Here is a 27434-nt window from a genome sequence, read left to right as displayed (position 1 = left end):
GAATAAAGGCTCAATCCTCGCTGGGAGGCTGGGACTTCTTCCACAGCCTGGCTCTCGACGAGCGACCGGATCTCCGCCAACAGAGTTGCTGTCCCAATCTGTGGGAGAGGAGGGGAGGAGGGAGGAGAGGAAGGGGTCCGAAAAGTTCTGGTACCAAAATTGCACGTGAAAGGCAAGCCTGCCACCCAATGGAGACACGTGGATCCAAAGGGACTTGTCATGCCTTCTTTCCCTCTGAGGCTGTTGCGGAGGAGGGGGGGGGATTGGAAAAAGCACTTGCTCCCCCTTTTGTCGTTTCCACTTGAAGAATGGTCAGGTTATCCGTATCCGGACCTGCGTTCTTGGTAGCCCCGGAACCTGCCAAACTCCCGCCGCTTGTCAGAGCTCTTCATAAGAATAGATAAAGACGTAGCGGTTTGTGAGCTGCTGTTCTTTTTATCTAATCCCTCATCCATGGTGGAGTGGGGAGAGGTCACTACCCTTGAATGGAAGGTCCAATATGCTTTCCTGGACGTGGGGGTTAGCCCGGAGCCAGGTAGTCCTTCTCATGTCCGTGGCGGTGCAGATGGCCCGGCCAGAGGTATAGATGTGGGCCACGGTCGACTCCATGATGTTCTGCGCTACCAGCCTGGCTTCTCCTAGGCCGGCCTTGAAGCATGCTTGACTCTGCGCCGGAAGTTCCGGGAGGAAGTGTGCAATTTCCTGCCAGAGCCTTTGGTTAACGGCTGCCAGCATGGCATCTGCGTTGGCTTGAAGCAGGTGCAACGAGGCGTTGGAGTACAGCTTTTTCCCGTACGCCTCCAATATCTTCTCCTCCTTGCCTATTAGTGTCGAGGAGGAGGTGGCTGAGGACAACTGAGGCTTAGAGTAAAGTGATGCTGCAGCGATCACGGATGAGTGTGGTTGAGGATGCACCGAAAGCAAGAGTGTATCCCCCTCCATCTGCATATACTTGGCATTGAGGCACTGATTGACAGGTTGGGCCGAGTGTGGCTTGAGCCACCCCTTCTTGGCCAGGGCAACAACATCTTTCTGCATCGGGATACCCGTTTTGGTAGGGGGTCTTAGGGTGAGGACTTCTGCCAAGACCCCCTCCTCGGGATGCTCTACCTCGGGCTGAGGAAGACCCAAATATTCTGGCAAACCTGCAAGGCGTTCTTGGGAGGCCCTGGCTGAAGAGGGCGTGTCAGGGCCTTCCTCCGCATCAGTGTCCACCAGGGCGCTCGGAGGGGGAGGTGGAGTACTGGGCGATGTGGGCTGCTGTGTAGAGACCGAAGCCAGAGGCTGGTGTGGAACCGCCTGTACTGTGTGAGGCAGGGGAGCCGGAATCGAAGGAGCCGGCTGGGGCCTGTGGCGCCAGATTCATAGGAGGAATGACTATGGGTGCCGGTGGAGTGACCGGAGGGAGCATGTCCCGGATGGTATCCTGAAGGATGGCCCCATCTAGGGAGTTCGCATCAGCACTAGGAACCTTTCGAAGAACCTGTCTTCTGAGGCTGAAGAGGTGGGAGGTATTGATATTGATATTTTATTTCTATCGCGCTCATACGTCAAGGTGATATTGAAGAAGTGGCTGGCGGCTGCTGGGACCAGGGCACACTATGCCTGGGGTGCAGTGGAAACCTCCCCTGCACTGCTGATGGATAAGATGTAGGACACGTACCTGGTTGACATCAGTCCCACCTGTAACTCGTTCCTCTATCCGCTCCGTTCCTAGGGGAGGTAACGGACGAGCGGCCAACTTATTTGGCGCGGCTGCCATTTTGTCGAGCTGCGTGCCACGTGCCGAAGACGTGGTACCTGGCTCACTGGACCCAGCCTCCCCAAGACGTTTGGTGTTGGTACATAAGGCCTATCCAGCACCTCAGAACGGGACCTGGAAGGCATATTGCCCTCGGCTGAGCTGCCGGTAGTGCTGCGTGAAGGCGCCCCCTTAGACATGATGCGGTACTAGGGCGTTGCCCCTCGGGAGTAACCCTGGTAAAAGAACCTTGCGCTCCCTCAGCACTAAAACCGGAAGGACCCAGAGACCCCTTGGCCGTAAGGCCGCTAGCTGGACTAGCCTCGGTACGTGTGCTGGTGTGGGAAACCGAGAGGTTCCTCTGGGTCTGACACTTCCTTGGGAAGGAGTCGCCCTTACGGGGTGCCTTTGGCCTCGAGCAATGTTTGACGAAGTCCTTTAGGTCCTCCGGAGGTGACTTCTGGAAGAACTCCCGCCACCGAGCGAGGCCCGTTCTTCAGTGCACGTGGGGTTAGTGTTTTGCACGCAGAATAACCCTCCTAGCAGTGGTTCGAGCCATGGCAACAGAGGCAAAGAGCACAGGGATCGGACGTAGGCAAGAACCCCTCGTAGGCTGGACACATGCTGAAGCCCACTGAAGTCGACATGCGCCGGGGAGGAGCGTGGTGTCCGAGGACCAAGTACCTAATTGAGAAGAAAAAGACAAAGATAGAAGAATATCTGGGGAAGAGCGTGTGGTATTACATCGCCGAAGCCAAACCCAGGAGCGCTGGTGAATTCGGCCAGTTCCCATGGATGCGGAAAAGGGGACTGAGGAGTGGCGCTGGTGGACGGAGTCAGGCGAGTGCATGCTCCCAGGGCCACGCCCGCATGCGCCTCTAAATTTAAAGGGGAAGAAGATTTTTCTGATGAAAAAGGTTCTGTCTCCTGTCTACAGTATGGAGGAAAGGGGATGGGACGTAAAAGTACAAAGCTGGGTCCATGGGAGCCGGACAATGCATTTTGGGAATGTCTAGAACCACAGATGGAGCCAAGGTATTCTTCAGTTAAGCTGCCTTCACACAGGCAGCAACCGCAAAGTTGAACAGAAGAGTCGTCTCTATGTTCCAAGATGTCAGTACGGCTTTACTGGACCATGGGCTTCGAAGGAGCAGACAATCGAAGAATGTCGACTGCTTCGGCAATAATACTTTGAAAGGACATATTGAGCTTCCAAAGGTTCAAGGCTTGAGGAAATTCAAACAATCAAATTCTGGAGACATAGCTAGCCATCTGGTGTTGTGCAAATAGGAATCCAATGCAATCAGTATCAGTACCTCATTCTGACCATAACATTCTTCAGGGAAGTCCTCCACCTCTCCAGAATTCAATGGTTCCAGACCATATGGCATAGGGTTTCACATCCTCGTCAAAGAACATCTCCAAAAAGAACTAGTTCATTCAAGCAGGATGAAACTCCAGCAGTGAGATGTTGGTGCTCACCAGTACAGTTGCCAAAGTGGATAAAGCCTGTGCCAGAGCTTTGATGTCGGAAGGTGTAGAAGAGCGGTACGGGCAGCCTCCACAGGTAGGGCCAAAACCGGGTCAGCATGTGTGCAGCCTTGGCCCAATGACGTGCATGTTGGCTTAGGAAAGCACAGCGGGCCCTGGCTTCACCACCACCACAGAGACCGGAGCACCTGGAGCTAGCCACTTGGCAAAGATGTTCGGCATCTGGTACATTGACTCTCCCCACTGCACATAAATGAAGAGCTAGTGAGGAAAGCTACCTTAAGCGTAGGTGGCGACGACTCTTATGTGTCATCAGTGTCCATTGAGTGGGAGTGATGACTATTTCTGGAGGGACAGTGCTCTGCTTCAGGGTGTCACTAGGCGAGCAGGACCTCTTGCTGGGCTGCTTCTCATTCTTCACTTTCCAGTATTCATCATGGGAGCAGTCTTTATAGGGACACTCCTCAATAACCGGTGCCATCTTGATTGAAAGACTCTGAAGACAATAACATAAGACAAGGTTTGCCGCCCACCTTTATGGAGGAAGAGGTAGAGTTTTGAGGCACACTTCCTAAGGGTCTTGGAGTGCTCAGTCTGGGAAGAGTCTCAATTCTCCTCCTTATGCTCTTCGCTGAAACACTAAAGGCTAACCATGTGAGGGTCCACAATGGGACATCTGTCTCCCGCAGTCCCTGCTGAGATTAATGCAAGAGGCCTTAGAAGAATTAGGCATTGAGCTGTTAGAAAAAGCTAGTGGGATAGCGGATCAAAGTAATGAGTGTGCAGGAAAGGTAATTGAGGTCACAGGGTCCTTCTGTCTCCATATATAATGCCCATACTGCTCATAAAGCCACATTCAGTGTCACGGATGCCAGCGGGAGCCGTGGTGGCTAAAAAAGCCTCCCAAGACAGCTGGTGTAAGAGAAGATATTTTTAGGATGAAAACTCTCTGGGAGGAAGGAATGCATGACAATAAGTACACACTACTAAGGTGCCTGTGTTATGTATACCCATTCACCATCAACCACTGACCATAACAATAGTTTCTGCTCCATAAAGAAGAACAAAATGCAAGTAAAAAGAAAAAAGTAAACAGTGAGCCAACTGTTTGACTTCCTATTAAGAGGCTATGGAACGTTAAATAGTTCTCACATCAAAAAAGGATTTTGCATCGGCAGAAAGTCTGCATATCATTACATATTCACTGTACATTGATAAAAACAATACATTATTTGGCATGGTCATGCACAGAACTGGGAAGCTGAAAAAAAGAGGCTGCTTATTCTAATAATTGTCATTATAGCCATTTATAACCATTATGATCGACACCACATTTCTCTGCTGTGTGCTGTGCTGATTTCATTTAATGCACAATGTAGTCTTACCATAATTGAGAGCCTCCGGAGCAGTCCATTTGATAGGAATTTGCTTTAAGCCAGAAGATGAATATATGCCATCATCCTCTTGACGAGACATTCCAAAGTCACTGATTTTCAGAACATTATTTTCCCCTACAAGGCAGTTTCTTGCTGCAAGGTCCCTATGGTTAAAAGGCAACAGAAAACTCAGAATACAAACTGATTTCATATTTATATAAACATATGCCAATTTTAAATCAAAATGCTTCTGACGATCAACTGCTCGGGTCACTTGCGTAATCACACCAGCATGTCTATCATGAGAGGGAAATGAAACACCCATCAATTTCTATGGTTACCAGGAGCACACTGAACAGAAAGCTTACAAATAACAAATCAAAACTGGAATCTGAGAAAGAGAACTGTTGTTTAACTACAATAGTGTACAATGTAAAGATGGATTTCCAAAATCAGCCCCTGGTGGGAAGATTTTGGGAGGCCACCCTATTTATGGGAAAACACAATCAAGATAAGGTAGCTGAGCAGTCAAAGCTTAGTCTCGGAAAAGTGTGAGAGTGGTCTAGAGCTGCAATGAGTCCAAACAGTGCAACGCGTAATAATTCAAGTAACACAGTACGTATATTCAAATATAGTTCTTTATTAGGCCTTTAATTACACACCAAGTATATAAAATCCCAGTTAAGTCTTGCCACACACACCCTTATAAAAAATATGCGCATTCACCATTAGGGGAATAGAATTGCATATGAAGCAATTAAAAAGTGCTAAACAGATGAGTAGTCAGATGGAAGAAAAAATGGTACAAATAGGTAGAATAAGCACAAGCACAGCTTCCCTCAATGTTATGAAGTCCAAGATGGTGTGGGTCCTTGTGCTCAAAACCCTCTTTGGGTAAGGTATTTACCCTCTGTGGGTAAGGTATTTAGAAATGATTCAGTGGTGGTGCTTTGTGAAGTTTTTAAACGTTAAATATGTATTTACCCAAATTCGGGTAAGTACACCACTCTATCCTATTCACCTGGTAAGACCTAGGAAAAGATCCTTAACCCAGGGTTGATGAACAGAGGCTAGGTCAGAAGGAGTTGGGGTCAAGACTGTGGGACACGGATTAGCAAGTCTGTGCATAACGCGCCAATGCGGACGCAGTTTTTTCAACAGTGGGGCTTCTGCCACTAAGGTACATAGCTATAGCTGGGAGGTTCCCCGGTTCTTGTTACTATGTTGCCACAACTGGAAGCTTTGTTTCTGGCTCAAAAAGCAAGGAGGCAGTCCATTATTGAAAAATACCAGTTTCTTGACATTGACTCTGCAGCGACATGGCCCTCGGCCGAGACTATTTCAGATTATGCTCCCAACACCATGACTGTTAGGATCCTCCAGGCGCAGTGTAACTATGTTGGGTTTCAAGAACAACAGAACCTCGACCGTGCCGGCACTCTCAATCCACAAATGATTAACTGCTTGGAAAACGCTGAGGCGGCAACTTTGCTCAGACACTTCCTGTGCTTTAGACTTACCCGCACCTGAAACACACAACCCCCCCCCCCCCCGCACCCCTGAACAGCATCCCAGATGGGACTGGAAGTCGTTCTGTAAAGATCTCTTTACTTAATACCCGTTCACTGGATAAACATGCCATGGAAGAACGGGATCAAAATAGCAACATTATGTATATTACTGAAATGTGGTTAAAAGATTCCAGCGCCCCTAACATAGATTTAGCTACACCTGAAGGTTATCAATTCTTTGGGCAAAAAAGAGAATGTGGTAGGGGAGGGGGCTGCAATCCTGGTTAAGAAAGATCTCAACTTGGGGGGCGGGGGGGCGTGGCTAAGGGGCCATGGGATAAGTCGTGTTTCACTGAGGCTCCTGCAGATCCTACATGATCCTTTGTTGCAGGTATGCTGAGACCGGTGCTTTTTGGATGGAAACAACAACTGCTGTGGGAATATACACGGATCACAATGATGGTACTGGAAGTGGGGATTTCGAAGGGTACCAGTGAAAGAAAAGCGGAGGAGGAATCACGGACGAAAAAACTAGATGGCGCCCGCATTAGAACAAAGGGAGAGTTCGGAAAGCCGGAGAGAAGAACAAAGAGACTGAGTCGTATGGTATGATATGGCATTTGTAACGTGCCTATACACAAGTGTTTCAAGGCGCGACGAAGCAGGGAGGGGGGAACAAAGGGAAGACAGACAACGATCTTACTAGGGCAGGTGGCATTCAGATCGTGCAAGGGCAGAGGGGAAGGGAAAGTGCAAGGGGAAAGGGAGAGGGGAAAGTGCAGTACAGGGGCAGTAGAATAACAGGATAAATAATAAGGGCCAGCTGGTGGCAAGTGCAGGGTAAGTGCAGACAAGTGCTGGGAAGGGGGGCTGTAGGGATACAGAGACAGTCCCGACGTGCAGGGGTTCCCAAGGGAGGCAGTGCAAGGGGAGAGTGGCTGGGCCAGGGACCGAGATCGGTGAGAGTGGCCCAGTTGCAGATTCAGTGCAGTTTCAGTCAGGAATTTAGCAGGGGGGAGGGGGAGAGAAAGCAGAAGCAAAGAGGAAGGTTTTGGGTTGGTAATGGCATAATGCAGGATACATTTTAACGCACAGACTAAACTCTGCCCTTGATCTGGATAAGTTGAAGCCGTAGAGACGTCTGTACAGACAACGCAATATCGCACCCCATTGGGGTCATAAGCATGGAGCCGGAGCAGATGCCTGATGCTAATGTGTAGCAGCGTCTAAGTGCAGCTCGCAGCCGAGCGAGTAGAGAACCCAAGCGAAACGCTTTGTCCTGCCATGAGACAAGGAGCGGGAGGCGATGGCATAGAATGGTGTAGTAGGACAGTGCAGCGAATGCAGCGATCTCCATATATCAGGCACAAAATGAAAAGTCTTAGTGTACCGCGCGGTAACAAGAACATACTGTCTGCATGGCACATCAAAGCAGCGCATGGTGCATAATAGTAGCAGAGGCTGGAGGTGGCCCGATACGACCGATTGTACTGCAACAGTTTCTGATTATAACCAAGCGTAGCCTGTGCCCCAAGCTACATGGAAAGTGACCAAACTTTTGTTCTCCCGAGTGCGTGAAGTAGATGTGAAAGCACCGACACAAAGTAGCAGTGGGGGAGGTGTCAGACAAACGCTGGAGCCCCTGGCTGCACAGAACTTGTAGAACGCACGTAGAGTAAGGAGGATATTCAACATGGCCACTCATTTCGTGAATCACGCCGGATGAAAAGTGGGAACAAAGAGAACACACCCGCAAAGAAGGGAGAGCTGGGTAAACATTACAGAAAGGCGTGCTCAGAATTCACGGGCAGAGTTTAAATAACAGTAATAGTTAACAGCAGCAGCGTTCTCAGAGTTAGTTACCAACACTGGACAATAACACTTGACAGCACCAGCTGGCAGAGCACTGACACACAGATTAAGCACAAAAGCTTGTGAATAATAATCAAGCACTGCATTCCAGCTTCAGCAGGCAGAAAAAGGCACATGGACTAGTGGTGCAAAGGTAGTGTCGGGAGCGCCCGACCCGGGTACGGAACAGAGGGAATCCCATCAAAACGCCTAAAACAGGGGGAAGAGGAGAAGGTGGCTGCAGCAAATGACTGATAAATGGGCAATGGGGCCCTGAATTGCAGTGAGCTACGAGGTTGGAAGGGCTACTATACGGCCCCAGCACTGGTACTAATAGCTGATCAAAACATTAACAGACAGCAAGTACCACGAGGCAGCTGCAGCAGGGTTGCCCCCTTGGGATGTGCATGGCTCCAGCTGTGGGGATAAGACACCAGAATAGGTCACATCACTGGAACCCACACAGAGGGGAAGTGAATACCCACAAACAGCAGCGGTGACACGGAGAAGGGAGTACATTGCAGTGGGTCGAGAGGGACCACACAACTAGCACGGAAACGCGCTATCACAAATGGTCGGTTCCTGGATGGCACTGCTAACAGGAAGCTGAAGAGGATCCCACTGGTTGAGAGACCACAGCGCTCTACTAAAGGACACAGAGGCCTCAGAAAGACATTGCGGGTTACGACAACCGATCTGTGTAAGACAAAGAAAGAGGAATGGCGTCTAAACCAAATAAACCAAAAGTAAAACAGCCATCAATAGACAGTTTTGTCAAATCGACTGAGGCAACAGAGGTCACAAAGACTGCAGAGCGATGGGCACAAGAAGACTTAACTCCAGCACGTGATGACCAACAGATCCTGGCAGCTATTGCAGAGTTTAAGTTATCGTGGGAATTCAAGATTGACACCGCCATTGCAGAACTGAAGACGTCGCAGGATTCCAAGATTGATGCCGTCAGTGTAGATGTCAACCTCCTTAGACAAGATGTCAGAGCGTTATCCGAGCGTACAGGATGGTTGGAAAAAGAAGTGAAGGCTAATACGAATACTTGCACTGCTAACGCCAAGGACGTCTCCACTTTGCAGCAACAAGTGCATAATCTGGAGAGCAGAGCGGGGGAGGCTTAGGGACATGCACGCAGGAACAATATACTACCGGAAGGGGAGGAAAATCCAGACCCGACAAACTAAATAGAAAACATGCTGCTGCAAGAAATAGGTGCTGGAGTGCTCACCCAGGGGTTCATGGAGGAGAGAGCGTATAGAGCCCTGACCAGAAGGTTGCCACCGGGAGCCCCTCCACGGCCAATCATCGCCAAGATATTGAATTATAAAGACAGAGAGAAGATCCTGGAGCACTTCCGCAAAGAAGGAACTATAAGCAGAGCATTGGCGAACATCACAGCGTATCCGGACTACACCTTCCTGGTACAGAAGCAACGTCCGAGTTATGTGTCGGTTAAAATAAGGTTGCGTGAGACTGGATTCGAGTATATGTTGTTGTACCCTGTGAAGCTAAAAGTACTGCATAAGGATAAAGCAAATTTTTTTGATACACCGCAGGATGTAACTAATTGGATGGACATGATGAACTGCCCAGCAGGTGCCGGAGAGCAGGTGAAAAGCGTACAAGATAAGTGAGCTTGAATTCCCGCAAAGTCGAAACTAAAGACTGAATGTATACCGCAGGGTAATGTTCGAGTTAGAGACTTGTAGCCATGCAACAGACGCGTAATTGTATACAAGTCGGTCCAGGGATATTGGGCTCTCCTAGATGGAGGTACACTAAAATCATTGTGCAGGACTAAATTGGCTAAATGCAGGAAGCACAGGTGCTGCTCCATAACCAGCAGCACTCACAAACACGTTATCACCCCAGTAGTTAGATTAGTCAGTATACTGGTAGTCCGGTATCCTCCTGCTGCGCTCTGTGTACCGGCGGCCAGCCGAGAAAAGAACGAGATGCGGGGTAGCCTGAGATCCAGGGATGGAGCTGGGCGACAGTTGGGAAAGAGGTAGGGATGGATGTTGGGGTGACTAATGGGAGGGGGGCCTACACCGGAGTGCAGAGGAAAGGGAGCAGGAGTATAAGTGGAGAGAGAGATTCCAAATCGATAGATTAGTATGGGGGACCTTAAAATTGTGACCTTGAACGTCAGAGGGTTGAATAGTTATATAAAGAGAAATAGAGTCATGACGTATCTCAAGCGCCAAAAGGTGGATATAGCCCTCTTGCAGGAGACACATCTCACAAAAAAGAGAAATTGGACATGGTGACCAGAAAATGGAGCGGGAAGACAATTGGCTCAGCGTACGCCATAGGGGTCCTGATCTGGGTCGCCCTAAGAGTTCCGTTTAAGGTCCTTCAGGCAATGGGAGATGAAAAATGGTCGGATGGTTATTGTTAGAGGCATGGTCAAAAGTAAATAAATATATCTTATCAATAGGTATGTCCCAAACCAAGACACTACCACATATTTCAATTTCAATTGTACACTAGACCCGACCAAAGATAGATCAGATGGGAAAGTTGCTAGCCCGACCCCAGCTGCCAAAGCGCTGAAGGTAGTGTTGAGTACGCTAAAATTAGAAGATGCCTGGAAGATGTTACACCCACAGGGTAGGGGGTACTCACATTACTCTGCCTCTCAGAATCTATATACGAGGTTGGACTTTGTAGGTGAGGAAATCGCACATGAGTTCCCACACGCTGAATATAAAGCAAGAGTGCTGTCTGCTCATGCCCCTTCGATTACCACATGGCAAATATTACCTCCCTGAGCCAAGATCCCAACTTGGAGACTTAGGGTTGAAGTGCTGAAAAATGCGTGTTTCCAGGAACACTTAAGAGTAGAAGTGCAGGAATACTTTAAACATAACAACGGTAGCATGGATTCGGCAGGCACGCTATGGGAGGCCTTCAAGGTGGTGATGCGTGGGGCAGCAATGGCCAAAACTGAAGGGCTACAAGCGGAAATATCGTAAGACTTGCAAAAGACAGAAAGCAATATGAAGCTATAATGCGGGAGAATTGTGCGCCGAGGTGCATTCTGAGAGTTGCTGTCCTGAAAACGACAAAAGAGAACATTGGACAGAAAACAGGCTGACAGTCACTGTGGAAGGGACAGTGGTACCAGCAAACATATTCATTGCGCATTCAGGGCAGTTGGGTGTGTTAGTGACTGGGCCACCACAGCTCCATAACCCTGCTTCTGGGGTAGGATCAGCTCTGGCATACACTCATAGTAGGCTATCCACAGTGGGTCCAAAGGGGTCCCTGTTCCCCGACTGACAGGGTCCTGACCCTGACCATTTCACACTTGAAAAAACGGGGGGCTGATGACTGCAAGGTTACAACGGTAAGAGTCATAACTGCACTGGCAATTGCTTTGTGACACCTCCCATGACACTGCTTTGCAGCCTGTCATACCATTACAGAAGGGGAAAGACCATATGCAAAATCAGGCTCGGCCGCAGCCTACAAGGGGCAGTCCCACCCAAACGGCTAGGTCACATTCCTCCTGCACGAGACCAAAAGCAATCTCAGATTTGTTTTGGCTTCATTAAGCATCATCAGTTGGGTGTAGCTTTGGTCTCCAAGCACCTTGTTCCCAGCCAAGAAAAAACATTTATCAGGTGCAAAGGACTGGGAAATCAGCAGTAGACTGTGCATGAGCACAGCAAATAAGGTTTACAAAATAAAAGTGCTTAGATTTTTCTCAATTGGTAGCAGAGTAAAAGAGATTCATGATAGAACATGAGGAGAACCACCTTGCACACGGCGTGCTGTAATGAATTTGAAGATTGTCTTAGCGGTTTGACCCCAAGCCTCTCTCCTCTCATTAGACAGGAAAGTAACGGAAATACTGTAAAGAATTACATATAGTACAAATGATGCGGGCGAATCAGAAGCCTGGAAAAATTAAGTGTTACTCAGTGGAGTGACTAACATACTCCTAGTCCATAGTCCACTTTCCTCCATCCTGTATGGACGATTACAACTGACACAACATCCTGGGGAGGAGAGCGTGACCTCTTAGGCAAATAGATTGCGTAGCACCGCTTGGCCAAATACTGCATCAGCCTTGGCACTGGTATCCAAGCAGTAGTGCTTGCAAAAATCCAAAGGCGTGGCCCATGTTGCTGCCCTAGCTGCTCACCTGCCAGGGAACGTGACGCTGGAACGTGACTGCTGTCGATTTAGCTTTTACTGCATGCATGCCCTCCGGTGGATCAATATGCTGCACCTTGTATGCCTCCTGGAACGCAGCTGACATCCATCGAGCTATAGATGCCTTGGAGGCCTGCTGCACAGGCCTATAGCCTCCAAATGTTACAAACAGTGCGTCCATCTTGCAGATGCCCTTCGTTGCCCATCTTCCTTGCGGTCAGGTCAGAATGTGGGGAGCACAATCTCCTCGTTGATATGGAAGGATATAACCACCTTCAGAAGAAATTTGGGGTGTGTGCGGAGCACGTCCTTGTGAAATCTAGTGTATGGCTCTGAGGCGACTGGATTTCACTTACTCTGCGAGTTGATGAAAGCCCAACCAGAAGGGCTGTCTTTAGAGTGACCAACTTAATGTTCACTGTGGCCAAGGGCCCCAATGGGTTAAGCGCTAAGGCGCTTAGGACTGCATTCAGGTCTCAAATAGGATGTGGGCGCTTGACCGGGGGCGGGGGGTGTGTGGGGTTAAAGCCTGGTCAACCGTGTCCGATTTTCTTTATTACGGGATAGGCCGAAGACAGGACAAGGGAGTTGGAGTTCCTATACACACCAATAGTGGGCAGGTACATTCTGCAGGTATCAACCTGGACGCCGGACCTGGCGGGATAGGCCACAAATGACAAAACCTGGTCGAGGGTGCATGTAAGTGGGTTCGCACAGTGTTCCTTTGCCCAAAAGTAGAATCTTGTCCATTTGCTTTCGTACTGCTTGCGTGTAGCCTGGCCCTTGACATTTTGTATGATCTCCAGATTGTCAGAGGACAGCTGAAGGTACTGTAGCGTCAGCTGCTCAGGAACCAGGCCGCTACGGCTAGCCTCTCTGGAGAGGGGTGAAGCACTGCGCTTCCCTGCTGTGATAGTAGAAGGCCCTTCCCGAGGGGGAACAGGATCTCCTGCTGAAGTGACATCAGCCATAGGTCCGAAAACCAGGGAAGCGCCGGCCAGCGAGGTGCCACTAGGATGATTCCAAGTTTCTCGGAGCTCCTATCTTGCTCACTACCTTGTTCACTAGCGGTGTGGGTGGGAACGCATATGCCCACATCCCGTCCCAGGGAATCTGGAGCGCGTCTCCTAGAGAGTTGCGTCCCCTTCCTCCCCAGGACGTGAACTGCTGGCAGGTACAATTGTGAGCTGTCACAAACCGGTCTGTCGTTGGGTGACCCTATCTGCTGAACACTTCCTGGAGGATTCTGCCATTCGTAGTTGCGGCTGAGCATGTCCGCTTCCAGATTGGACTCTACTGGAAGGTGGACCGCTGAGAGCCACATTCTCTGGTTGATGGCCTATTTTCCCAGATGTCCAGAGACAACGCGCACAGTTGCAGGGATCTGGTGCCCCCCTGTTTGTTGATATAAAACACACAGGTCGTGTTGTCTGTATGCATGTACACCGACCTGCCCTTGGTCGGTTGAAATGACCTGAGTGCCAACTGTATAGCCATAAGCTCCAGCCAGTTGATGTGATTCTGCCGGTCTGTCTGGGTCCAGAGACCGTGCACAGAGCGCACTCCCAGAGTGGCTCCCCAGCCGTGAAGTGAGGAATCCGTGGTATTGGTGTACTCTATGGGGGAGTAAACGGAAGGGTCTGCCCACCAGAATATTCTCTTCCTGCTGCCACCATCTGAGGTCGTAGTCCAGGTGTGATGAAATGGAAACAGAGGCCCCCTGATGGCCGATTCCTGATCCCAGGAGTCTGTGAAGTGCAGCTGGAGCCTCCTCATGTGGAGCCTGGTGTAAGTGATTGCCAGGAGACATGCTGCCAGCACTCCCAGAAGGTGTTGATACCATCGGGCTGTGGTGATTGATATGCTGCAGAAATGGGAGACTGCCGATCGGATCGCTGTCACCTTGTCCCCCATGGGGAACACCCTCAGCTGCTGTTTGTCCCACAACAGGCCCAGAAACATCAGCTTCTGAGTAGGGGTGAGCTGAGATTTCTGGTAGTTGATCAAAAACCCCAGTTCGAATATGGTAGAGATGAGTCTGTCTGCTAAGTACCGGACCTGTTCTGGAAAAGAAGCCCTGACTAGCCAGTCGTCGAAGTACGGGTAGACATGCAACCCCTCGAGTCTGAGGCAAGCCGCGCCGCGTCGCATTAATGAGCCTTGTGAAGACTCTCTGAGCTGAATTTAGCCCAAAGGGTAGAACTCTGTACTGGAAGTGCAGCCCCAGGACCCGGAACCTGAGGAAGGCCCGGTTAGGCTGCCCAGTGGGAACTTGGAGGCCTTCAGGTCCAGGGAACACGTCCAGGCTCCCCAAAACAGTGTCTCAGCAATAAGCGCTGGCATCACCATCTTGAATTTCTACAAGGATAGGTAAAGATTCAGACAAGATAGATCCAACACCACTCGCAGGGCCGCCTGGTTCTTCTTCTGGATAGCGAAGATGCAGGAGTAAAAGCCCCGCCCATGCTGGGAGGGTGGGATCTGCTCTACCGCTTCGCTCTTGACAAGGGAGCGAATCTACGCTAAGAGTGATGGTGTGTCGATCTGTGGAAGGGGAGGGGAACTCTGAGAAGGAGAGTGAAGAGGTAGCCGGAAGCCCCATGAAACTACTGAGAGGACCCATGTGTCCGCAAACTTCGCCTGCCAAGCCTGACTGTGCAGGGCCAACCTGCCCCCCACAGGGGTGCTGTGGAACCAACGCAGAACATCATTGTTTCTTCTGGTCAGAGGCTGCTGCAGAGGAGGGGAGCTGTATTGTGTTGCTTTCTCCAGTGTTTACTGGGAGACCTGTCCGGCTGCCTGGCTTTGAGGTCCTGGAACCCACGTAACCACCAAATGAGAGCCCCTTGTCTGAGAGGGACTGTGACTGAACGAATGGTTAGTGGCTGTTTTAGTAAGTATGGCCAGAGACTATGCTTTCTGGGAGCTAGTCTTCTTTTTGTCAAGCTCCTCATAAGTTGAGGCATGAAAGAGACCCCCCCCTGAACCCCCACAATTGGAAGATCAAGGATTCTGTCCTGGACATCTTGGTTGAACCTAGTGGCCTTCAAACAGGCAGTGCGCCTCATGTCCGTTGCCAGACAGATCGCTCCATTAGCCGTGCCGATGTGGCCCACCGAGGTCTCCATCAAATCTTGGGCTACGATTATTACCTCTGCCAGACATGCCTTAAATGAGGCTTGCATGTCCTTAGGGATATCAGGCAGAAAGTCTGTGATCTCCCTCCACAGGCGTTGGTTAGCCGCAGCAAGGATAATGTCGGCATTAGCCTGCCTGAGGTGTAGGCCAGCATTTGAATAGATCTTCTTGCCATATGAATCAAGGGTCTTTTCTTCCTTATTGAGGAGGGCTGTAGAGGTGGTACTGGATGAGGAAGCCTGGGGTTTGGCATACATAGACGCAGCAGCAATTAATGATGACAGGGGCTGCGGGTATGTAGAGAGTAGTAGGCTGTCCCCCTCAGTTTGCCTGAACCTAGTGTTGAGCTTCTGGTTGACAGATTGCGCGGAGTGGGGCTTAAGCCAGCCCTTTTTGGCCAACGCTTCCACATCTTTTTGTAGGGGGATGCCTGACCGAGCCTCGGCCTTGATGCTCAGGACCTCCACTAGAACTCTAGCTTCAGGGAGCTCCTGTTGTGGTTGGGCAGATACCCAGGTATTCTGACAAGCTGTCAATCTGTCATGAAAGGCTTTTTGCTGATGAGGGCGTATCCTGCTCCCCCTCATCTGTGTCCTGCAGGTCCACTCTCTCCTCTGTGGTGGGAGTATGGGACGCACCAGAGTTACTGGAGCCTCTATGCTGGGCTGGTGGAGCCGGCGGGTAAGGCATGAGGTGTGTTGTGGTGGGCTGCCCCAGGGCGACCAGTGGCAATATGTCTTTAATAATGCAGCTGAGGATTGTGCACATCTGAGGGGAGCGCATGAGTGACATGAACTTGTCAAAGAACCTGTCCTCACAGGCTGGCTGTGAGCAGTCTTGCGCGGGAGGGGGTGAATATGCCAGCTGTCTGCCTAGCCCCTGTCCATACATGGGTATATTGTACCCGGACCCTGTGAGGTTAGGTTAAGACGTAGACTGGGTGAAAGGTGTCAGTGGTGCCCAGTCTGTCCTAAGAGCTGCACTTCTCCTTTAATGATCGGTGGGTTGATTAGCCTCTGCGCCCGCCTGCAAGGCTTCTCACCTTTGAGGTTCGGGAGGGCAGCCATCTTGTCTCAGGCCGCCACTTTGTAAGTGCCTTGAGCAAGTGGGCCTGTAGATGCCATGTTCCCGGGCTCGGTGTGCATGCTTGACTGCACCAGCTCTGCCCTGCCCTGCACCACGGGTGTACACCCGGTAGGCGGTAAGCCCTCGGCCTCCCGGCTGATTGTGCTGGCCCTGTGTGAAGGCGCCCCCTTGGGTAGGGACCCGGTATCAGGGCGATGCCCCTCGGCACGTGTCCTGGTGGTCGTAGAGCTCACAGGCCCCTTGGCTGCGGGACCGGGAGGGCCTGTGGACCCCTTGGCCACAAGGCTGGTAGGCTTGTGAGCCTCAGTGCTCCCTGCGCCGGTGTGAGTGTCAGACTGACCCACCGGGAAGGAATCATCTCTGCGGGGTGCCTTGGAAAATAACACACCTGTCTTCTGTGTCTTCCTCCGGACATAGTCCTTGATGTTCTGCGGCGGGGTCCTGTTGAAAAGTTCCCTCCAACACTCGATTCGGTGCTTGAGGGACCTGGCCGGGAAGGAGTCATACACGGAGCATCTATCCCAACCGTGGTGTTCACCAAGGCATCAAAGACAGAGCACGTGGGGATCTGCTGTCAGGAAGGAACCGTCGCACGACCGACACCTGCTAAAGCCTGTCTGGGCCGACATGCACCGACAGAGCTAGGGCACCAGTGGACGGTGTTCCCAAGTCTGCAATAAAAATAAAAAAGTTAGATAAACTGCTGGGATAGTGTGTGGAATTATGAGGCAGGGCCTCACCCAGGAGCGCTGTTGGAGCGATCCATTCCCATCAATGCGGAAAAGGGGAATGAGGTATGGCACCAATGGGCGGAGTTATGGGGGCCCATGCTCCCGAAACAGCGCCCCCACGCTAATTTAAAGGGGAAATGTGTTTTTCTGGTGGAAAAAAGGTTCTGTTCCCGTGACTCGCGAGGGATGCCTATACGCCCAATCAGTTTGGAGGAAAGGGGATGGGACGCAAGAGTAAGTGATTTGTAACATTTGCTGTCTTTTACTTTCTGTAATACACTATAAAACTGTCCATTTTCCAGAATGGAATCGAATATCTTTTGTAGCTGTTTCCCTGCCTAGGCAGTTATAAAAAATGTTTGTCCTTCTCATACCTTGTGCATTTGTGTTTGCCTCTTAGAATTGATTTATTATACTTGGAGCGGGAGTTGCCTTACACTGTGCAGAATATAAAAATAACTACACAGACATTCAGGCACAAAGGACTTTCTGTTGGGCAGGGGATAAATAACTGAGCTGTACAATTACAGTTCGTTCATTTGTGTTGTTTTAATGGATTCAACCCTTGCAAAGGTGATCAGTAGACACAATTTGATTGTGATGTCTTACATTCTTAGATATTCACTTATTTAAGAAATCTGAGTGGTCTATGACAACCTTCCATTAAGCTTTTAACCTTTACTATTATCAAAGTAATAACAATGATTATAATATATGTATACTGAGTTCAAATATCATGACTTTTTAAAACTTCGCCTGTATTAATGTTTTCCAATTAAAGACAGAATAAACATTAGTGATATTTAAAAAAAATCTGTATGCGACATTGAATTATAGACACACGAGAGAAGACAAATTCCCTATTGTTCTCGTGGACATCTCATGATATATCAATCTAGCAGGTTAGGATAGGAATAAAAAAAAACAGACAGAGGCACCATAAAAGTAAATGGCACACATTAGTAAATTGCAATTAATTACTTTTCATCACCAAGTATTGGTAAAGGTTGGCACAAATAGAGTTTCTTGGGGCTCATTAGGCGATACACAATAGCCAAAAGTACAAACTGCAATGTGTACTAACTCATCAAACAGGCCCAAATTTGTCTAGAAAACTGCCCCACGTTAACCGGTTTAACTGCCGCTTCATGCACTGACCTTTTGCAACATAGGTCAGTACGTGCTCTGTTTTTGCTGAATTACAGGTTTAAACTCGGACTCTCTTCTTTGACAGTGCACACATCTTCACCTTTTTATTTTATTTATTTTCGGTATTTATTGGGTGCGGTCCTAGCCGTGGAGCACTGTACAACAATGGATTAACAGGAATACATGTATGTAGGCAAAACCTACAATTAAGCTACAGCAGCAGTGTTTGGGGATGAGGTGGGGTTGGCTGCCAGCTGGTATGGGTGGTGCTTACAATTAAGCTGGTCGTTGAAGATGAGGGTCTCAAGCTTCTTTTTGAACTGCATGAGGGTGGGTGTGAGTAATGTTGATGGATATAAGGTTCCACACCCTGGTGGCTTAGATTGAGAATGCATGTTTCAGATTTTCCTTTTTTGCATTTTTGCAGCTCTTACCTGGTCTGGTCCAGGCTTATAGTGGGGCATTGGCTGCCTGCCAGGGATTGTGGCCTTGTCTGCTAGGTGGAAGGGAGCATGCAAAGTGACATATTTGTAAACAATGCAGCTGGTTTTGAAGATGATGCATGCCAACCAATGCAGTTTGATGAGTGTGGGTGTAACTTGATCGAATTACCCGAGACCTTTCATGAGGCAGGCCGTGGCAATCAGGGCAGTTATCACTGGTGACAGGGTGGAGGAGTGTAGGCCTGAGAGTATGGTGTTTTCACCGTCAACGTGAGAAAGGACAAAGGTCCGCACTGTGAAACTATACATTATGTTAAAGGAAGGGCTTTATTTTAATGAATTTAATCTGGGCATGATGGGCTGGGCATGTGCTGTTTCCTAAGTTTATATTCTATAGTTGTAGGAGCCATTTAGGTGCCTTTAGAATTTTCTCTCCAAACTAGACAAAATAAGTGCAATTCTATTTAACACCTGAATTCCTTTGCACTCTTACGCAAGTACACCTCCAGATAGCTGTGTATATCAGCAATTGCTGGCTTCCTAGTCTAGACAAAGTTCTTCAGTATATTCAATTATTGACTTCTTCTTATCTTAATGGAACTAAAAGCACAAATGGACAGAACATTGGAAGCCAGCAATCATGAAAATGGTGGGGCTTATCGTGGGCATTCAGGCATCTCAGCTATCTTCATATTAAACACTTTTATATAGAAAGTGTAGCTCTCATTAACTGAGAATTATAACCCTTGAGTTAACAGTACCTCCTGATAGAAGGACGTTATCGGCAATTTATGAGCAGTTTTCAGCATTAATCCTCAGAATGTTGCCATCCACCGCTAATCAGCTATTTCAATATAAACATACTTGTAATGCAGGCAATATTTTGTCTGCACCTGCACTTCTCTTGTGTGCAGTTGGGCTACTGCATGTAAACTTGCAGCAAGCTTTTGCTTTTCATGAATTGTTGACTTTTTTACATTTTCTTATTGTATTTGGTTAAAATAATCTTTTACAAATCCACTTTTAGCAACAAATTCCAATCAAAAACAATTGAATAAAAACACACAATACGAAAAATGACCAAAATAAAATATAATAAAACATGATTGGGCAGAAGTAAAGAGATGGGAGTAGTTTCTTACCTGTAACTCCATTTCTCCAGCATTGGTATCTTTCATGGATTCACATGCTTAGAAAATTCCCTGTGGTCAGGCTGGGAACCCTCTGTATATTTATTGAGACGTTTTCCATAGGAAAAAATGTCGACACTTCTGTGTCCTATCTATGTAGTTTTTGGACTGCTTATGCATGGCCCAATAGGACGTAGGGGTATAAATAGCCCCACCCCCCGTGGCTCCCTTCAGATTTTAACACCAAAAGTAGAGGAGGCATATAAAGTTTGCATTCAGGGGAGGCCGGCGGGCACATGTGAATCCATGAACGATACCAACGCTGGAGAAATGGAGTTACAGGTAAGAAACTACTCCCTTCATCAGCATTGGATTCTTCATGGATTCACATGCTTAGAATAGATTATATAGCAGTACCCCTCACTTGGAGGTGTGCAATGCAAACCAAGATTATCAGAGCCACACATGCAGTTAGGCATACGAAAAAAAACCCATCATGGTACATTGACATTAACCCAAATTATGGTATATTGACAAGAGAATATACCCCTCTGTGGAGCTTACCTTACTGAAACAGGTCGAAGGACTGCTTGTCCCATCTGCATATCCGCTGCATGCTGTTGCTCTAGGCAATAATGCTGAGTAAATGTGTGCAGCACCGACCATGATGCCGCTTGACAGATGTCCACCAGTGGGATTCCGGACCACAATGCTGCCGATGACGAGGTGGATCTTGTTGAATGAGCCTTTGGACGTCTTTCCAGAGGCTTTCCTGCTTTAGAGTGACAAAATGTACTAGTCGACGACACCCAGCGGGCCAGTCCTGCTTAGAGATCTGTTTCCCCTTCACCGAAGGTCCATAATCCACAAACAGTTGTCTCGTACACCTAAACTCTTGAGTACGACTCAGGTCAAACTTCAGAGCTCTTTTGACATCCAACGTGTGTAGAGCTTTTTCCACAACAGAAGAGGCTGTCGCGAAGAATGTTGGCAGAACAATAGAAGAATGCTTGTGGAATGTCGTCGGAACTTTTGGTATGAAATTAGGGTTGGTTGCCAATACCATCTTGTCTTTGGAAAACCACAAGTATAGAGGGTCAATGAGCAATGCTTGTAATTCCGAAAGTCTTCTTGCTGAGGTAATAGCCACTAAAAAAGCCATTTCCCACGACAAAAACTTCAACGATGACAACATAGGCTCAAAAGGAGCCTTCGTTAGTGCTGACAGTACTAGATTGAGACTCCAGTTTGGAGGAAACTTTTTTGCTGCAGGAAAGGTCCGGAATAAGCCTCTCAGGAAATACTTAACCAGTCGATCGCTGAACAATGGAGCTGAATGTCTTTTACGAGTAAATCTTGAAATGACTGCCAAATTAACTTTTATGGAGGAGAAAGCTAATCCTCTCTCCACCAAGTGTAGCAAATATGGAAGAATCTGCTCTGACGCGACGTTCAAGGGGTCCACCCCCGGTTGATCCCTGCACCACACACAGAATCTCTTCCACTTACATGCATGGGAAGTGTTTGTGGACGTAGCCCATGCTGCCTGTAAAATTCGTCGATACTCCGAGGAAATGTTCAGGTCCCCAAACCCGGAGAAGTCAGGAGCCAGGCTGTCACGCTGAGGGCGTCCGGGTCGTGATGCCAAACTGCTCCTTTGTTTTGGGATAGAAGGTTCGGAATCTTCTGGAACCTCACTGGTTCTGTTATCGACAGTTGGAGCAGGTCTGAGAACCAAGACTGTCTCGCCCAGTAAGGAGCCACTAGAATTACACAACATGGGTACTTGTGAATCCACTCGAGGATCCGTCGGATGAGTGGAAATGGAGGAAACGCATACGCGAACTTGGTCGTCCACGGGAAGGAGAATGCCTCCCCCAGCGAGCCGGGTTGTGGCCATCTGCTTGCGGAATGTCTGCCCTTCTTGTTCTCTTGGTGTCATGATTCCCGCCCCTCATGTCCCCATCCCTCCAAGATGTCAGGCTGGAGCCAGGCCACGATCACCTACATGGCCCTCAAGGGCCTCTCCATCCCTCCAAAGACCCACTTGGAGTCAGACATGGCACTTGTGGCACCAGACTCACTCACTCCCATAGGATAACATTGGGGATTGGACTTGCAGTGCATTGATGGGGACAAGATGGATGCCACACATATTTCGGTTCCCAGAACTGCAACAGCAGTCTAGTCTTTTGGGTGTGGTTCAGCCCAGAGACACCTGGGATACCCAGAGACTATTTAAGCCACTCCCAGGCTGAGAAACATGCTTTGCGTTTTCTGCACCTGCAGCGTGACATTCACCGTGTCTCCAGTAGGCCGGCATCTTTCTTCTGCGCTCAGCTCCTGCAAGAACAAGAACACCGTTAGGAACAGCCTTACCTTGCAGCACTTCTGCCCATCATTCATCGCTCCTTCTGTTCTGCGGGCATCTTTGGCGGTGTCATTCCCATCCCGGCATGCCGCTTCCTAAGGAAAAGGGAAAAGAACAGAAAAAAGGCATTAGTAAGCATTCTGCAAATCTTTGCTTATTTTTAAATACTGTTCGAGCTTCAAACGCTTACCTGAATCCCAGCCGCTCTGGGGGAACTTGTCTCCGCAACTTCTCATCCATCTGCAAGAGAGAAAAAAACACTCCAGGTTAGCGTGGAAACATCTAGAGGCGCTGCATACCGCGCTTACTCACCGCATTTGTTCTTCGTAACCGGCATCCACGCTGAAAACGTTGCGGCATCTAAAAGACGTATTGAACAGAAAAAGACATCAGTTCAATACAAATACGAAAGGGGTGCATCACGCTCTCACTCACCTTCAGCGCTACTCATCTCAGCAGCACGCCGCCATCCCCGGACGCCAGCCATCATCTAAGGAAGGAAAGGAACGAAGTTAGAGAACTGTTCAAAAGATTCATTATACTTACCTGTCGGACTCTTGTCAGTGAAGTAACTAGGCAGCAACGAGCCCGCATCAATCAACGCGCCCCTGCGCTGAAAGCAGGACGGAGAGCACACTATCCAAGAAAACAAGGTGAGCTGTGGATCAAAGGGAAGGGTTGGACCCCGGGGAAGAAGGGGTTCAAGCACACAGAGACAATAGGGAGTTAAACTCTACCAGTCCTGTGTTTCAGACCCAGTCTCCAGTCGAATAGCCTCCAGGGAAGGGTTTGAGGTCGTAAGAGGTCAGAACAGGCTGAGTGACGTCCCCGTGGATACCAAGTGAGCGTTACACTCGGGTTGCGAAAAGATCTAGGGGAGGATGACCCCACTTCTTGAAGACGTTTGTCAGTTGTTGATCGTTCAATTCCCACTTGTGCAGTTGATTCATTTCCCTGCTGAGAGAGTCTGCTTGTACACTGCTCACTCCTGGAAGATGGTAAGCCAATATGCTTATATCCTTTTCGAGGGCCCAACGCCATATTTCTTGAGCTTCGCTCGAGAGCGTCCTGGAACGAGTGCCCCCTTGCTTCCTGAAGTAGAACATTATTGTTATATTGTCCGTTAATATTCTTACGACTGATCCCGGTATGCGTGGTAAAAAGGATTTCAGAGCCCAATGTACCGCTCTTAACTCCAGCACCTTGATGTGAAGGGTCGACTCTGCCGGGGACCATTGACCTTGAACTTGAAGGGATCCCAGATGGGCTCCCCATCCTTTCAGCGATGCATCCGTTACCACCGTTGATTGAAAATCCGGTTCCTGTAGGGGCATCCCCTTCGTCAAATTGTCCGAGAGCTGCCACCACTGAAGTGCTCGTAGCAGCTCGCTGTTGATGCTCAACTTGTCTGTCCATAAGCCTCGACTTTGGGACCATCGGTCCGCCAGAAACTCCTTTAATGGTCACACAAAGAGGTGACAGTTCACCAACTGGATACAGGACGCCATGCCCCCTAGCAGTGACATGTATTTTCTGGCTGATTCTCTGGTGCTCGCTTTCCACTCCTTTGCTTTCCGTTCGAGTTTTTGAACTCTCTCCAAGGACGGCTTCTCTATCCCTGATTGAGTTTGGAATTCCGCACCCAGAAATATCAAGCTCCTTGAGGGAGCTAAGGAGGATTTCTCAAAGTTGATTGCAATGCCCAAATACTGTAAAGGTTGCATGGTGGCCTTTAGGCTTGTTTGTGTCATTCTCAGCGACGAGCCCCTTACCAGCCAATCGTCCAGGTAAGGGTAAACATGATGACCTTTTGTTCGCAGCCAAGCTGCCACTGGAGCTAAGCATTTTGTGAACGTCCTGGGAGATGACTTTAGTTCGAACGGAAGTACTTTGAATTGGTAATGACTCTGACCGACTACGAATCCTAGAAAAGTTCTATGTCGTCGACGCATGGGTATGTGGAAATATGCATCTTGTAGGTCTAACGACGCCAGAAAGTCTCCCGTCTGTATGGATCGGATGACCTCCTGAAGCGTAAGCATTTTGAATTTCAGGCTTTGCAGAGTCTTGCAAGAGTAGAATTCAACCTTGTACAGAGTAGAAAAAACACAAGGTGCTCCTGCTACTTTGGAGATGCTTGAAATCTGAAGGGAGCCGCGGGGGCGGGGCTATTTATACCCCTACATCCTATTGGGCCATGCGTAAGCAGCCCAAAAACGACATTGATAGGACACAGAAGTGTCGACATTTTCTCCTATGGAAAACATCTTAATAAATATACCGAGGGTTCCCAGCCTGACGACAGGGAATATTCTAAGCATGTGAATCCATGAAAGATCCAATGCTGGATAAAAGTCAAAAAGAGAAAAGAAAAAAAAGGAAACTAAGATGAAGGGTGTTTAGGGCTCCGCCTCACCCAATCCAGTAAAACACCACATTAACACTAAAACTACTATCTCTTTACTAAAACCACCCAACAGTCACTCAAAAAAAGGAGACTAAACCCGTGGGGGTAGAGGAAGAGAGCTGTACAGATTAACAGGACAGCATGTACTTCACAGGGCAATAACCTTATAGTGTCAATTTCAGACACTCCATATGAGGATCTTTCAACCCTATTGGGTGGGCCTACTGCTTCTTTTCTCTATTCACTTCTCAAGCAGAAAATATCCTAGAATACAATGTTATTCTTCTCCAGTACCTGGACCACTGCAATTGTCAGTGCTACATAATAACCAGCTTTCAGTCTATCCCAGAACATACCCTCCCAGCATCTCTCATTTCCCACCCACAACCTGCCAAATAACGCTAGTCTAGTAGCCCAAGTACCCTCACATTACATCAGCAGGTGCTTAAGACATTGGTTGGCTGGGTCGTTGCACACTCTACACAGGGTAATAGCAGAACCACCCAAACTCCTCCTTGACAGAATTTCCCCTGCATAAGCCACCTTTAGGCGTATTCTTAGAAAGTTCTTCCGGATCCTAAAATCAGGGAACTTTACTAGGTATCTGGCTATGAACCCATGTTTTGGGTCCACTTTCAGAAATAGATTTTTTGGGTCTGATGAACGCATATTATCTATTGTTTCTATCCAGTCCTTCTCGTCAAGAGCCTTTTACTTTCCCTGGATTATGGATCAGTGTTTCCCGGTCTGTGTTAGCATTGGCCAGCCCTTCGTCTACCTTTGCTTACAATTTAGAGAGAATAGTAGATCTTTGATTACCCAGATCGCAAGTAATATCAGAGTACAATGTATCCTCCTGTGCCGTAATGATAAGACGGAAGAGAGCTCAATTTCCAACAAGGCTGAGCCTTCAGTGAACGCAGGCCCAATTCAAACCTGTGATTAGTCATGCAGAGGCTATGGGGGGAGACTGAGAACCCTCTTCCAAATAAGACCTTCCAGTCTTTGCCAGTCCAAATTCCACAAAAATGGCTTAGCTTCCAGCCCATACAGGAACCACCTTAGCTGAATAATATTTAATCAATGGGAGGATCTAGAATGTACAGTACTTTACTAGTACCTTTTTCATCTGGGGGACTACCTGTGCAATCTTACTCTTGATGTCTAATTCCACCTTGGAGATGGATGGTGAAGCATAGACTTTGTAGCCCAAATATACCACCTCCTCAACTCTTGGGATTGGCTGTCCCCCAAATACCCACTGTGTAAAGGTCACCTTTTTATGCGGGTGCCTAAAGGCCACTATTTTAGACTTCCTGTGGTTGATTGCAAGACCATTCTCCTTTGCTTAACAGTCCAATTTGTTTAGCACCCACTGTAACCCTACTACAGTGTAGTCCAGTAGAACCACATCATCGGCATAGGCCAGCCAGTGGATCATGGAGCCATTAACCACTGGACTGGCCAGTGCTGATGATTCCAGGAACTCCCCCAGATATGCCAGGTATAGATTGAAAAATAATGGTGCACTCAGGCAACCTTGGCAGACACCTCATTCTACAATGACGGGATATGAGAGGTGCCCCTACCCATCCAGACGCACTCTGATTGTCATATCCTTGTGTAGCTCGACCAGCATTGCCAGACAGCCCTCCGGAATTCCACACACTCTGAGTGTGGACCACAGCCGATTTCTGTTGACTTGATCAAACTCCCTTGAGAAGTCGACCCAGGCCCCATAAAGTTGTTTTTCTCCCTTGTACTTTGTCTTCCCACTCATGACGCTCAAAACCAACCCATTCAAGGATGTGGAGAGGCCCTTTCTAAATCCTGTTTGATGTTTAGACAAAACACCTACCTCTTTTACCCATCCTTCCAATTCCCCCAAAAGGATCCTCATAAACAACCTACTCTCGAAGTCCAAGAGGGCGATCGGACGATAGTTTGTGGGTAAAGTCCGGTCGCCCCCCCCCCTTGAACAGCGGAATAATCGTTGCAGTCTTCCACAACAGTGGGAACCTTTGCCTCGCCAGGATATCTCCAAATAACCAAAAGAGCCGCTTTGCCCAGAGAGTTGGATTGTTCTTCAACACCTGATAGGTCAAGCCATTCAGCCCGGCTGCCCTTGATGTTGAGGAGTTGGAGATCAGCTCCCCCAAACTCTGTTTGTCTAGTGGAAGATGCCAGACAGCTTCTCTCACTGGATAGAAAGTGGACCTAATGGGATCCTCAAAAACACTAGACAGGTAGTCCACCCACCACCTTTCTGGCACCAAGTTGCACTGACTGCTACAAGGATTGCCCTCTAATTGATTGATGACTGACCAAAAGTTACAAGAATCTTGATTATTGATTAACTTTAACATCAGTTCCCCATCCAGTTGAAGACACAACCTTTTTTCTTCCCACTGACCATTGTTGGTATTGTTGAGGCAAGCATCTATGTTCCCTCCTGTAATCTTCCCAACTCATAGCCCTTCTTTTAAGTTGTCTCACTCTCTTGGCCAACAGCTTCTTTGCTTGCCTTGTTGCTTCATCAGAAGCATGGAGATGCACCTGGTGTTTCCCCCCCTGCTCCTGGACTTGGGGGGAGTGATGACCAAATGAATTTAACAAATTCCTCAGGGCAACAATTTTCTTGCTGGACGTTGTCTGAAATTGCTATCCAATTGCTATTATGTGCCTCACCTCCTCGCTTGTATTTTTGGAAGCGTACTTTCCCTTTCCAATTCATAAGGGACTGCTTTTGACTGACAGGCAATTTGATTGCAATGTCAGAGAAAGTCAGCAGCAACTGGGAGTGGTCACTACCACCGTCCAGCTTGATGTTTAA

The 27434-nt window shown here is 48.5% G+C and overlaps 1 protein-coding gene across 4 annotated transcripts in view; it reads right to left on the bottom strand.

Moving 5' to 3' along the window:
* The window catches only part of FER (FER tyrosine kinase), a 2139903-nt gene that overhangs the window by 139423 nt on the left and 1973046 nt on the right, over positions 1-27434 (bottom strand). For all 4 annotated transcript variants that reach the window (XM_069625479.1, XM_069625480.1, XM_069625478.1 and 1 more), the window contains one exon: positions 4618-4772. In XM_069625479.1, the coding sequence (XP_069481580.1) occupies positions 4618-4772 (155 nt within the window). The remainder of the gene's footprint in view (positions 1-4617; positions 4773-27434) is intronic.

This window comes from Ambystoma mexicanum, chromosome 6p (assembly GCF_040938575.1).
Source record: "Ambystoma mexicanum isolate Mex_15411 chromosome 6p, UKY_AmexF1_1, whole genome shotgun sequence".
Taxonomy (NCBI): Eukaryota; Metazoa; Chordata; class Amphibia; order Caudata; family Ambystomatidae; genus Ambystoma; species Ambystoma mexicanum.
This window is presented reverse-complemented; position numbering and strand designations above follow the sequence as displayed.